The sequence below is a fragment of the Musa acuminata genome, chromosome BXJ3-6 (genome assembly GCF_036884655.1).
Source record: "Musa acuminata AAA Group cultivar baxijiao chromosome BXJ3-6, Cavendish_Baxijiao_AAA, whole genome shotgun sequence".
NCBI lineage: Eukaryota > Viridiplantae > Streptophyta > Magnoliopsida > Zingiberales > Musaceae > Musa > Musa acuminata.
The window spans coordinates 33907489-33921738 of record NC_088354.1 but is presented as its reverse complement, the minus strand read 5'-3'; the positions used below and the strand labels follow the sequence as shown (position 1 = coordinate 33921738).

Genomic DNA, 14250 nt, shown 5'->3' with positions numbered 1-14250 from the left:
CCCACGGCCTCTTTCGGGTACATATGGCGTCTGTCCTGTTGGAGAGGAGGATGACCGATGAGTTCGTGCGAACACGTCGGTCCTACGGACGATCCGTGCTTCCGTCGCAGTCCTCCCTCCATATCAATGGAGTCGAGCATTCCATTTGGAGGGGGGAGAGGCGGCAGTGTCCGAGACGAGGGGGCGCTTCATCAGCTTCACGACGAAGGCTTCAGTTTGGTACTGCTTCCTCCTCCTGGGCTTTGCCATCGCCGCCGTTCCAGTTCACTCAGTCCACGGACGGTCTTGGTATGCAGCTGCCTCTATCTGCTCGAAATGGCAAACCACCGCCGTTATCTTACCTCACGCTGATGTTAAGTTTCTCGACTGTGAAGAAAGCACAAATCTAAAATGGGTTGACCATCTCCCAATGATCTGTCTCTCTCTCTCTCGGAGGGTTCATAAGCATTGACTGCGGCATCACCCCCGATTCCACCTACACCAATTCCAAGGCCAACATAACGGCATAAACCGAAACATCTCCGCCGCATACGTTTCCTCCAGCGTGGGAAGGTGATGGTTGAGCCCCAGAAGCTTTCCCAATGGGACTCGCAATTGCTACACGATCAAGCCCATCACCCGGGGCTCCAAGTACCTGCTACGGGCGTGGTTCGTGTACGGGAACTACGATGGCTTCAACAACCAGTCACTCCGCTTCGACCTCCACCTCGGAGTCAACTTTTGGGCGACAGTCAATATCACCGACCCCGGCAGCTTTGTCACGCTCGAAGCCATCACCGTGGCCTCGGCTGATTTCCTCTGGGTGTGTCTGGTGAACACGGGATACGGAACTCCGTTCATATCCGCGCTCGAGGCGAGGCTATTGAAGGACACCCTTTACCCGGCCGCGAACGCCTCCCGTAGTCTGGTCCTTTTCAAACGGATTAACCTACGAGCAGGAGATGCTTACATTAGGTGAGCAGATGATGCTTTCGATGTCATCCTTCGTAGCAGATGATCGGTAGACGGCTAAACGTTCTGCAGGTATCCGGACGACCCGCATGACCGCCTGTGGGAGCCGGGGACCTTGCTCGGCTGCACCGAGATCTCCAGCAGCTCCACCGTCGACAACCTCTGGCAGGACTTCTTCAAGGTGCCCTCCGCCGTCTTGCAGACCGCCGCGACCCCCGTCAACTCCACCAAGATCGACTTCTCCTGGGATCCGTACCCCAGGGACGTCAACGAGTACAACCCCATCTTGCACTTTTCCGAGCTCTCCAACCTCACCGGGACCGACACGTCGCGGCAGTAACGTCTACGTCAACGGGTACCGGTGGCTGAAGCATCCCGTGACCCCGCCATACCTGAAATCAGACTACGTGTATAGCAGTGAGCCCGTCGAGAGATCCCATAGGTACAACATCACCCTCGAGGCACTGAGCAACTCCACCCTTCCGCCGATTCTCAACGCCGTCGAGATCTACAATTATTGAATAAGTGAAGAAGTTTTATTGAAAAAATGAAAAATGCTTCAATACATTAACATGTTCCCGTCAATAAAATAGAAGATTTTCTTCAATAGATTAGAGAGATTTTTTCGTATAGTTAAGGATACGGGGATGGTACGACGCGACTTTCTCTCAACTGCTTGATATAATGTTCGTGATAGAAACAAAATGGAAAAATGAAGCCCATTTATCATAAAAGCATAATAAGAGCTTTATAATTCTTTTGCTTCAGTTCCTCAAGTTTGAAGCCTTTATCACTAATAATTTAAAATCAATGAAGCACAATTTTGGATTAAAACACTGAACTAAATGAACCCAGAATTTTCTTCAGTTAAATTACACATTGTTCACAGGTATGTTATATATCATATATTCGAATATCAATCCTTGATCCCATTATTTCGAGGGTCATCAATGTAAAGAAAGGATAAATATATTGATGTTGGAGGCATTTACAGAGCAGGATAATACTGGTTGGGGTTAAGAGGTATCAATGATGGGAAGAAGAATTAGCACATGAATATGTGACTCAATTCTATTGGTTTCTTTGTTTGGTAGGTTATATGCACTTTGCTCACATGCCAACATAGGTTTCTTTTTCTATTTTTATCAAACAGCTTTTAAGAATTGAAATAACTGTTTTGTACTCTCCTCTGAGTTGGTCATTGTATCAGTTAATGCCATGATGATGATCGAAGCTTGGTATAAGATCAAGAGGAATTGGATGGGAGATCCATGTTCTCCAAAGATTCAGCATCTTGAATCATCCAAGGATCACTACTCTGTGAGTTTCTGTAAGAGAGAGTTGTGTCAAAATTAAGCTATAGATCATGAATGCATTGCTATTACATCCCGAGAATGTATAACATAATGTATTTACCAGTTGAAATATTCTGCAGGAATCTATCATCAAGTGGATTAACTGGTGAAATAAACAAGTCTTTTGCCAGCCTTGGTGCAATTGATACCTGTAAGGCTACTGATCTCAAGCTAATTTCTTTTCTTTTTCTTGGCAAAGCCATCGAACATGGTAAACAATCATTAGCCTTTATCGGAGCCAATGCTGAGTTCCATGTAGAGGCCAGGCATCTGTTCTGAAATCATGCACATCTCAGATTCTCATACATGAATAAAAGAGTTGAGAGTAATTAATAACATGAGATGACTCAATTAGGGATTTATTGGACCTAAGTTGGGGTTGTTTTGGGTCAAGTGGAATGCTCATTCGGTGACCCAAGGTTAGATGGAACCACATATGAGTTGGAAAAGTCAAAAGCATACTTTTTCAAGCTATCAAGCGGTGGCACCACCCAAACACTATCTCCTATACTATGTCAAACGATGAAACCTCCAATCTAAGTGATGGTACCGTCTAATGTTAGTGTTGTTGGCAGTAGTACCGTTAGGACCCAGGAAATCTAGGATGAGACCTTTTTTTGCTCCATTTTTGAAGTCATTTGGGGTCTATAAATACCTCATCATTTTCTACTTAGTAAAATATAAAATTAAGTAGAAAATAAAAAAAAATATACTTAAAAAAAGTTATAATCTCTCTAAAGTTAGTGAGTCTCTTTCTCCTAGAGTTAGAAGGTTTCTAAACGAGGAGTGAGGTCTAAAAAATAGAGGTGTAAAAGTTCTCTCTTAAGCCTATGAAAAGGAGAAAGAGTTGTAAGGATAGTTGATCTTCGCCCATTGGAAAGAAGATCGATAGTAAAAGCCAATGACCTCGAATGAAGATGAATCAAGAGTGGACATAGATCGGGACGACCGAACTATTATAAAATCTAGCTTGCATTGCAAACTGATTTCTTACTCTCACGATGTTCATTATCCTTTCGTATATTTTTAAGTTAAACATCTTTTCAATACGATTTTATTGAACGAAGTTTCCGTTATGAAAGCACTAATTCACCCCCCTCTTAGTGCCAATTTCAATTCTAATAGTATATTCATATTAAAAATTATTATCGAGTAAAATTGATGGGCCGCTTGATTTCTTAAGATTACTATTTTTTTTCTTCATTTATATCTTAATTTTAAAATGATATTGAAGAGAATTAAAATTATGCTATTAGGTGGTTTTGTGACTATAATAGAATTGAAAGTTAAATTTATGATAAGATTCAGTGACTACTACATGAAATTAGAAACACCGACGTGTACAATCTATGCCAAAAGAAATAAATCGATTAGAGTCCCGAAAAAGATGCGATGTCATTGTCATTCCGCACCTGAGCTCTGATAGATGTGGACTTCACATGTTCATCCGTATTAGCTTTGGCAGCAGGTTGGTTTCAATGTCTTCATCCAATGGCTCGGAAATGCACTTAAATGTGCTTCTAAAAATATATTCTTTAGGTCTCAACTCATCGTCATTCTCCTTAGCAATCTCATAATCTAATCACTGTCACATGGTTACACCAAAATTTTATGAGATTTATAATTAAGATTTTTGGTTCATGTATCAATTCATTCATAATCTAATTCAGTAAAATTGACATATAAAATATTAATTTAATGATGATGATTCATTAATGATTAGAAAATGCCTGCCAACTCAAGTCAGCATTCATGTCAGCACTCATATCTAACGATTGAACCTTTTTCATTAAATATGAGCAAGTAATCAAAATATTTTTTTAATAATTAGTAAATATTTTATCTATTAATAGAAAATTCTTATGATTTAATAATTAATAAAAAAATTTATGAGATTTGAATTTTGATAAGAGGGTCTGAAATAAACGAATGAATGTCAAGTCATCATCAATAATCGTACCAACTCGGATGCCTCGTTAGTCTAACACATCGATCGAACTTCTCATCAAATTTGTATGACACCAATAATCAAACTTTGAAAAGTTGGTGTTTGAAAAGATAATTCTATTTTTACTTTTAGGTGCACTTTGTCCCTATGGTGACGGATTAATCTTTTCACCAAGTTTGCTCGAATATAGATTTCTCGAGTCAACTCTTCAAATGATCAATCCGATTGGAAGAGCTTATCACCTTATATTGGCTGACTTCATAGCAAAGCTAACTTGCTAAAAAAAAAATGATGCACAAGATTCTCAACTCTATAGGTATTTCGTGTAGATAGTTTGATGATGACTACTCAGACGGAGTCGATTTGATTCTTAAAATCTCAAAGTGAAAAATATTTAAGTATACATCTATATATGAGCTTCAAGTTACTAATAATGAGATTTAATATGGAGCATTGCTCATTGAGCTTCTTCTTTGTAAATATTTCTCAATAACCAACTTGATAGTATATAGCGCTTCACAATTGATAATGTATCAAATCAATCATAGTTATGAAGCCGTGAGACCCTATCATAAAAAAATTTCTAACTTAATGTAATACAAGTATATCGAGAAAAAGATTCTGATGTGGATGCACATACACTCTCGTGAACTAATTATATATTACCCCTTGCAATTAGCTATCTTTAGTATCTTAATTTTTATGTTTTCAAAAGTTATGTTAGAATCTCTATATTTATAAAAGTAAAATATTTAACTTTATTTCCCCTCACGTCGACTCTGCTAATAAAAATACCACACGTGCTCAGTAATAAACCAAAGTGAGACAGAGCCAGTACATACTCAGTAGTAAACCCTATGATATTTCTATCAGCATAATAGATAATGTAAGGAGAAACAAAGTTAAATATTTCACTTTCTATAACTAATTATACGAGGTAATATATAATTAACCCCACTCTTATGGTTAAGCCCATTTGAATATATAACAGTCAATTATTTAATTATTAGATGATGGCTTAAAAAATCTAAGGAATACAAATTTAGTACTATCTAATCCATGATTATTTATAACGCACATCTTATACTCAATATCTAGGTTTCCTTGAATAATGTGATAGTAACAAATATTTCTTTAACAATATCTAATTATAAGTTATTAAATGATACGATGAATAAAAATTTACTATTTTAGATACAATAGTGCCCATAATAAGGAACTTGTAAAATGAATATAAACAAATAATACTAAAATATACTATTTTAGTACTATATAATCTTTTTACTATTTATCATAAAAAGATTCGTTTTTCAGCTTCACTTTAATTGTTATTTGAACAAAAAGATATAAACAATCATTTCAAATCCAAAGGTTAATTGTACTTTGACAACTTTAGGAGCTGTCAAATTTTTTCCTGTGTTTGTTAATATAATCTTTATGATTTTTCTTAAATTTACCCCTTTTTTTTTTGTCTTAGTGGTAATCAATGAAAATATATTCTGAATGTTAGCACATGATAATTTATGACTATCCCCTCAGACAAATGTATTCGTTGAGGTGTTGATTTCTAAGCTCAATTACAAGCCGACAGAGTGCAGCCCAAACTTAGCACGGCCGCGTTCGATCGGCGAGTCCGTCCGCGTTGCGGGTGCCGACCCGTTTGTCCGATTCCAGCGACCCTCTTGAATCGCTCTCAATGCGGTTCACCAACTCGGTCGGTGGCCGCGCACCTAACCCCATCGCGCCGATCCAAACGTCCTCACGCGGATTACTTGTTTTAGCGGTTGGAAAGAGGCGCGTCACAGTGTCTCGATGCGGGCAACGGACACCAAACCGTCTCGGCGCCCGCCACCCCATCGCGCCTTTTGGCTCCATCAACGCGGCGTCATCTTCCCCTAATTGGCCACCTGCGTCGTGACGTGACGTTGACGGGCTCGCCGTCGTCTGGGGGGCCCCACAGGATATCCTGCTTGACGTGGCGGATCCACTGCTGTGGTTCTTCCCCTGCTTTTTTCTCCGCGTCGGGGGCCCACCGGGTGGTATCGGTGGGCGCCCAGAATTGACCGTACTGCGCCGGTTTCAGAAAGCGCCCTACTCGATGCCGCTTGATCTGGATCGGACGGTCAACCGAGCGAGGTACCAGTTTGGGAAGGTCGTACGTAGAACCCGCGATCACGTCGAAATTATCCTGCACCAGGATATCTCGACCGTGGATTGATCTCGCGGAGCAAAGTTCTCCTTGTAATTATTGCGGTGGATTGGGTTAATTAGTGTGTTCCCGGGAAGGTGGCGTCGTTTCGGGGGGATGGATCGGTATTTTCATAAGCCACTCCCTCCGCCCGTTGTCCGTCACCGGGCTCGTCCGTCCTCGTCGGCCCCGGTTTGCCGCGTGGTTCGAGCGATTTTATCTCCTTTTCTCCAAGTTTCTCCGCGGATTCTCTATCCGTAGTCGAGTCCCTCTCTCTCCGAACTCCCGATCGAGGTACCTTCTGCTTGTCGCCGTTGAAATCTCAGTTTATAACTCTGCGATAGTAGTTGTCGAGCGTTTGTCTAGAGCCGAGCCTTGGATATCTCGATCGAAGAAGGGTTCCAATTTGTGTACGATCATGAGTACCAATGAGTTCGGTGATGCGGGATCGGGGGCTTCTGGCGACCGCCAGATCGCCAGTTCTAGGACGAAGAAGGCGTTGGTGGGAGCGGGAGCTCGGATTCTTTTCTACCCCACCCTCGTATACAATGTCGTTCGGAACAAGATGCAGGCTGAGTTCCGATGGTGGGATGAGATCGATCAGGTAGCTATTTTCTTTTCTTTAAACACATCTTGATATTTGTGGACTGTTTTCCTGCTTCGAGATTCAGTTTTGAAGCAACTACAGTGGCCACAATTTGGTACCCTTAGTGTCATAAAAACGCTATCTTTTCACAAAATCGGCAATTATGAATTTGAAATTCTTAGCTCTGTTGGGTTGTGTTATATGAGTTTGGGATTTTGGATATTGCTTTTCGTTCGTACTTGAAGGATATTGATATTCTGAGCTTTTGAAACTCTTTGTGGCTTTACTCTGTGTGTTTTCAGTTCGTACTGTTGGGTGCTGTACCATTTCCCAAAGACGTCCCTCGCTTGCAGCAGATTGGAGTTCGAGGAGTGGTTACTCTGAATGAACCATATGAAACTTTGGTTCCATCAAAGTTGTACAAGGTAAATATTGCATTTTGGTCATCCTTGCATGGGCAAAATTTGTGTTTTTGTGCGATGCAGTTCTTCTGTAAGGTTCAACTATCTGTTCAAAATATTGTAATTTTTGTCTTTTCTGCCTGGTGTATGTATTATCATTAGAAAACTGATAGACTTGTTGAGGAAATGAACTGTTAAACAATCCGGGGCTCTATATCACTCTATCTCAATTGTATATAATTTTAATTGTGTACTGCAGTAGGTTTATAAAACAAGTTATTTTGGGCCTCGTTTCTAGTATCTGTGGCTTGTTTTCATTTGAAGTGATGCATTTCTGTTTACTCCTTTTTTGTTCCATTCAGGCTCATGGGATTGATCACCTAGTGATTCCTACAAGAGATTATCTTTTTGCCCCATCTCTTGCGAACATATGCCTAGCTGTTGATTTCATCCATAGTAAGGATTTCTCTTCATCCCTACTTCCATATTGCTAGCAAATTCATATGTTTCATTGCAAAATGCATCTCCAAATTGCCATGGCATCTGGAGCATTTGATATCAACCAATCATATAATAGAAAAATATGTTGTTTCCCCTTGATATAATTTGACTTACATATGGACATAGCTAAAGCAACAGGAAGCAATAAAATTAAGGGCCTTATCGTAACAGCTAAAACAGGGTTTGCTAAGTAATCAGTGCCTTCAAACAACAGCTAAAACACTCTTTGTTCTTTCTTATTTCATTTCTTTTTTTTTTCTTTCTTTGTTTTTTTTTTAAAGTAACATAGCACATAGATAAAGGCTAGCTGTAGGCTCACATGCTCTTCTTTTATATGTCTAGTTGGTTATTCTTGAGATAAGTGGTTCATTGATAGATTAAACGAAATTGGTTGTCTAATTTTCCAGATGGCATATGAGGCAAAATAGTGGTTAAAACATGACTAGTGGACATTCAATCGATGAGATTTAGGTCCTTGTGCATAGTCTTTTCTATCACAACTACATGGAAACTGTTTCTTGTGCTCTATTAATCATTTAGCAATATAAGGCTTCAGCTTAGTTCATCATGGTAGAAATATCGTCTATTTTTGTTAGTGTTCGTGTGGGTAGGTTTCCACTATCTGCTTCAGTTTGGTTACCCAGAAGGTTTTCTTGTAAAATAGTTGATGCAGGGGTATGTTTTGGAAAAGTAAAGTGAGGTTTCATGTCGTTAACCAAATGCCAAGATGTGGAATTTACGTTTTGAACTGTGGGAGCACTACACTCTCAAAAGTTTTGTAATCTCTGGAAGATTTCAAGTGACTGATAGGTTAAATTTTTGGTCTATTTTATGACTTCTTGCTGGATGTATTATAATAGCATAACCATCTTGTTACATCAGATTACACAAATTGCATCACCATTTACTCTTGCAAGAATCTATCATTTCTAAAGTATGGGCAAATGATGACTTTGGTTCCCGTGTTTGGGTATCTTTCTTATTTATTTCCTTTGAAGCTTGATAAAGACCGGTTTCTATCTTTCAGACAATGCATCCAGTGGGACAATGACATATGTTCATTGTAAAGCAGGAAGAGGACGTAGTGCCACCGTCGTCTTGTGTTATCTGGTAGTTATCATCCTTTGAGGATAAATTGTTTTGTAAATCATGCATTTCATTGGGGTAGATTAGCTTATCTAGTTCAGTGACAGTTAGCCTATCTAGCTCTGTTTGAACAACATAATGAAGTTTTTGGTCTCTAACACGAACGTTCAAATTCATGCACTACTCTATATTTGCAGATTAAACATAAGAATATGACACCTCTGGAAGCTCTTGAATATGTGCGATCTAAAAGGCCCCGGGTCCTATTGGCTCCTGCACAGTGGCAGGTATGGAATTTCATATAGTTCACCTTTGACATAAGTATATTACATGCTTGTGGTTTATTGAAAGATTAAGATGGTACCTGAATTGGGGTGCACGGATGCTACCTAGTTTATACTGGGATTTCTTCAACATAATTGACTTTATCCATTTGGATATATTTGGCTCCAAAGTTTATGCTTTTCTATGTTTATTGTACTTTGTGGTTCAATTTGATTCTTCAGTGCGCACAAACTGTAATGCACTTCAGCTAGGTACCTTTTATTTCTTGCCTCAACTTTGTACATATGAATTGCCCAGGCTGTTCAAGAGTTTAGCAGGGGCAAGTTTGACCTTCCCGCAAGTCAAAGTTCAGACATGTCGAATGGAGTTCTTGTAACTGAAGATGATATAAAAGGTTATTGTGTTGTGGATGATAAATTTCGGAGGAGCTCATCATGTCGTGCCCGCGCAGGAGGGAAAGCCCTTGCAACTTCTGATGATCTAGCAGATTCCTATATTGTGGCTGGTGGATTCGAGTGGAACCCAAGGCATTCGTTAAGTTGCCCTGCTGGAAGCGATGCAGTTTTGGTAACCGAGGCAGACTTCGAAGGGTATAACGAATTTATGGTTAATTGTAATGACAAAAGCAAGGCGCCGAATCAGAATAAGATAACTGGGACAGTGATGAGGAAGCTTTCTTGCCTCTTTTGTTACTTCATGTCTTTTGCCGGTAGCCAGTCGGTTACCAGCGGGATCCTAGCAGTTTGTGCTTTCTAGAGTTTGTGCCAATTCCTCTTTGAATTAGAGTGTGCGCGAGGAATAAAAAATAGAGCATTTTGGAGGAGAATAAACTTATCCTGCAGTCAGTGAAATGCTGCCAGATGATATAAGAGTGTAATAGGCAACCGATTATACTTACATTTTCAGTTGCCCATTTTTGACTGAATTAGAATGCAAGTTTTCCATTGGTCTTTTGTGGTTCTATAAATTTTCAGCTTTTTTGTGTTACTGGCTTTTTATCAGTGAATAGTTTTTCTGCAAACATAGTCAGCACAAGTAGAAGTTCTTCTAAGAAGGTCCATTATAATCTGAGAGCTTCTTGTTTAATAGTAGCTGAAATAGATCATCTATCGGTAATTTTACTGTGATTGCTGTGGTCTTCAGTTGTGCTTTCCTTGTTGATGATCTTTCAGACTTCAGGTATTTAGTTACGGTTCGAAATTAAACCAGACCAAATTGAACCGGGCTTTTTGGTCGGTCAACCGATTTGACCCGTTTCAGTTCGAAAATTTTGATCTGAACGCCCGAAAGCGCCATGTCGGTCGCCCGCGTGTTACGAGTCGGCTCGCCCTTTATATACATCGCTAACGAACACCCGAAACCAAATCCCCGATCTCGAGAGCGAGGAAGAGCGCGCCGAAGAGGGGAAGATTGCCGTAGCGGTGGCAAACGAACGTCGACGATCGTCTGATGCTTCGGATCGACGGGCTCGACGGCAGCTTCAGCGTCTGCGTCTGCGTGCCCAGGTATCGGTTCTCCGATCCCTAGCTCTCCATCTCGTTTCGGTAGGTGGACTAGGGAGGGCTTTGCTCGATGCAAGAATCTGATCGTCGCGTTGTTTTTTTTCGTTTGTATCGTGCATTTGGAACCAGGTGGCCGTGCTTCCTCTTGCTGTCTGGTGGATCTGCTCTGCAGCTTATGAATCTGGCGTTTGTTGGTTTAGGCGATAACTAAATCTGGGTGTGTGGCCACGGTTGTTGTGGGTTTCAAATATCAATATCCTAATTCGTTCTTTTTGGGTTTTTTAGGTCAAAAGATAGTAATGCTCTGTCCTTTGAGCTTCATCATTATCTTTGTGTAGATTTTTTATCTTCATGCTGTTTTTGTAAGCTTAAGCATTCGTAGCTACAATAGCTCTTAGCATAGTAGTAGGAAAACGTGTTTCTCCTGATTTCTTGATAGTGTAAGGAAACAAAAACTAATTGTGTTTGTTATGATGAGTGTATACTTCTTGTATTTTGACGTAGTAGAGATTTTTTTCTAGTTTTCCAATTTGATAAGGATACAAAAAACTTGGATTGTGTATGATGTTATGCATACTCATTGTTGTTTGAAGCGATACTGGTAAAATTATCTGAAATTTCAAAGCTTTCTTTTTCACAATGAGGAATGTTATGCTATCTTTTTTGTCCGCTTTTGCTTCCTTATCTGGCCAACTTGTCATAGAGTGGACTTCAGATCATGTAAATCGTTTGAATGTTGTGACCTTTTGTTATAATTTCAACATAGATATATAATAATGCATGAAGCTTATTGACTCTCTTTCGGAGTTTGAAGCATGGATAAGATGGATACTTGACAAGCAAGCTTTATTTAGTTGAGTCGTTATAATGCTAGCAAACTTTTGTTATAATTTCAACATCGCAAACCTATATGGTTTGATTTATAATAATGCATGAAGTTTATTGACTCTCTTTCGGAGTTTGAAGCATGAATAAGATGGATACTTGGCAAGAAAGCTTGGTCTAGTTGAGTCATTTGTCTAGCACAGGTTGCCATGAAACTGTTACAAAGGGATTAGATACTGGTACAAAGAATTTGTTGGAAGTAACATGAGATTTTGCAGCAGCGAAATTGTTTATAAGCTAGTTAGAGTACAAGATCTTGATTTTTCTCTCCAACTCATGTTCAATTAGTTTCAGATGACCAAAAGATCCTCTGTGATGGATCTACTTATTCTATTTTCACTTCTCCTTGTTCATAAATTCGATGGATGAAACTAGATCAGATACAAGTTTCAAGGGAAGTTTCATTTAACCATAAGATTTTGTTTTATTTGAGACATCCTAATTATTAAGGCATAGTGTGTGATAGTTCATAGGTCAAAAATTCAAGTTTATGTATTATTTGAATGGAAGTAGTAGTAAATTAGAAAAATTAAATAATTGAGCTAGTCTGATAGACAGTCAACATTATTGGATACTTCTTATGGATAGCTTTGCTCATGTTTAGATAAGATTTAGCTAGCAATTGTTGGTTTTCATGAACTAGCAGGAAAGGCTTGAGGATGATTTTTGGCTCTATGTAATTAAACATTTAAAGCATCTTGGGAGGCTCTATTTATAGGTAATCCTCTTCATATCTCAGTTTGATGGAGGAGCAAATCTAGGTCAGAGAAGAATGTCATGTTGGCATCTGACCTTGTTAGTGGTTGCTCATGTTTAGGTATGGCTTGCGGCGAGTTCCTTGGCTTGCGTTGTAACAGAATGTATATTGATTATGAATCTTGATATCTCTTGGTCTCTTGAGAACCGAATTGTAGGATTTGGATCAGGTTATGGTCAACATGCAAAATTTGCTCAGATCGGATCTTGGGTGTGTGTTACAAAATTTCAGTTGTGGTTGTCATTGAGTTGTGTGGTCTGAGATTATGATGGGTGACCCTACTCAATCCTGGTTCATTCTTCGGTGATTTCTACTTCATCGGAAGTAGCATTATGACTATGTTTGAGATTATAAGTGGTTATCTGAGGGTTCCAACCAAGAATTCTCATAATTTTAGTGTTTGACATAATAAGGACGGTATCCTTCTAACTTAACTGCTCTTTTTTTTTTTTCCAAATTTATATTGTTGCAGCCCAATTCAATCCTCTATGTTCTTCTGTGAATTTAGCTTTCTGGTGGATGTAGAAAATTAGGTTTCAGCTTTAGATTTTGGAGTTCTAAACTCACATAGAAATTGTTATCTTACCAATTTGTAATTCATTGTGCAGAAAATTTTCGAACAAATGTCTAATTGGTTTCTGCTCAACTTCCTGCAATTCTTGAAGTTGGATGACGCTACAGATTTTTATCCAGTGGACCTCATCTCTTCCTTCAAGCATGCAATGGTTTTCCAGACTTATCCTGCTCTTAAAATTCCCACACTAGTAAGTGCAGATGTACGATTATTTCTTTAGATTGAAGATAGTGCTCCAAAAGATTTCAGACAAAACCTGTTATTGTCATCGTATTGAATTGCTTATAGTTCTTGACTTTGCAGATACGTGTATGATATGGCATCCTTCTACTTGGAACTCTCCCTCCCAATCAGTTTGCCATTAGATGAATGCGTGCGTATCCTATCCTGTACTGGTGCTACGCCTTGTGGTTGTCGCCAATGATTTCACGAGCCATGGATCCAACCACATGCTCAGCGTCGGGGATGTACGATCGCACATGCCCTACGTAGCCGCTTCTCCAAGAGGCCACATCAGAGTACGTCGGCGCCATGACGAATAACAGGGATATCCACCGGAAGCATATGTATGATTGGATGCACCGGTCAAACCTGGAGATTTGGATCTACATGCGCAAAACGAGTAGGATGTCTGATGCACTCGCATGTTATGAGGTATATATTTGGATCTTTCCTAGTCTGGAATGTCAGAGTTAAAGCTTTTGGTATTATTGATCATCCAATTTAAAATCTTAATCAACCACGTAATCATTTTCGGTATTACTGGTCATCCAGTTTTACTGAAATAATTCTTATAGATAGAAATATTACATATTCTCCGTATCTGACCTCTCTACCTGGAGACATTACACATGATAGGTTCGGAGTTTGGACAGAAGAGAAGCCTGCAACATCCTTACGTTCCCCATCAAGCCCCGATCGGAAGCTCCCTTGACTTGATGGACGCAGTACACGCAGTGCTTCGAGCAAAAGCGTCGTGAATCCCAACGCCGTGTGTTCGAACGAAGGCCAAGGACGCAGCATGAGAGAGGTACACCATGTATCTTATACGCCGCCGCCGCAATGCCCGTCATGCGGAAGAGCGGAGGATACGATGTCGGCGTGCATCGTGTTCTTCGTCGCGCATGGCGACGACGTCAGATCAGCCTCGGCCTCGTTGTCCGACTTAACGAGTGTGGACGCCAGGGATCGCTGTTCTGCGTCGGCATGCGGCCATGCTCACATGGAAACT

General features: G+C 40.0%; 1 protein-coding gene across 1 annotated transcript; it reads left to right on the top strand.

Annotated features, from left to right (window-relative positions):
* The first annotated feature begins 6568 nt into the window (after positions 1-6568).
* LOC103989136 (phosphatidylglycerophosphate phosphatase PTPMT2-like) lies at positions 6569-10247 on the top strand. Its single transcript, XM_009407902.3, has 6 exons — positions 6569-7046; positions 7331-7453; positions 7792-7885; positions 8958-9040; positions 9214-9303; positions 9599-10247. The coding sequence occupies exons 1-6, from the start codon at positions 6861-6863 to the stop codon at positions 10055-10057; spliced, it is 1035 nt and encodes a 344-aa protein (XP_009406177.2). The 5' UTR covers positions 6569-6860; the 3' UTR covers positions 10058-10247.
* Positions 10248-14250: the final 4003 nt, after the last annotated feature.

What these genes read in the sequence shown, in the direction of transcription:
- LOC103989136 (XM_009407902.3), top strand. Translation starts at nt 6,861, where the DNA reads ATGAGTACCAATGAGTTCGGTGATGCGGGATCGGGGGCTTCTGGCGAC. An exon ending in GGTGGGATGAGATCGATCAG is followed by an intron (nt 7,047 to 7,330) that starts GTAGCTATTTTC and finishes GTGTGTTTTCAG; the next exon opens with TTCGTACTGTTGGGTGCTGT. An exon ending in TTCCATCAAAGTTGTACAAG is followed by an intron (nt 7,454 to 7,791) that starts GTAAATATTGCA and finishes TGTTCCATTCAG; the next exon opens with GCTCATGGGATTGATCACCT.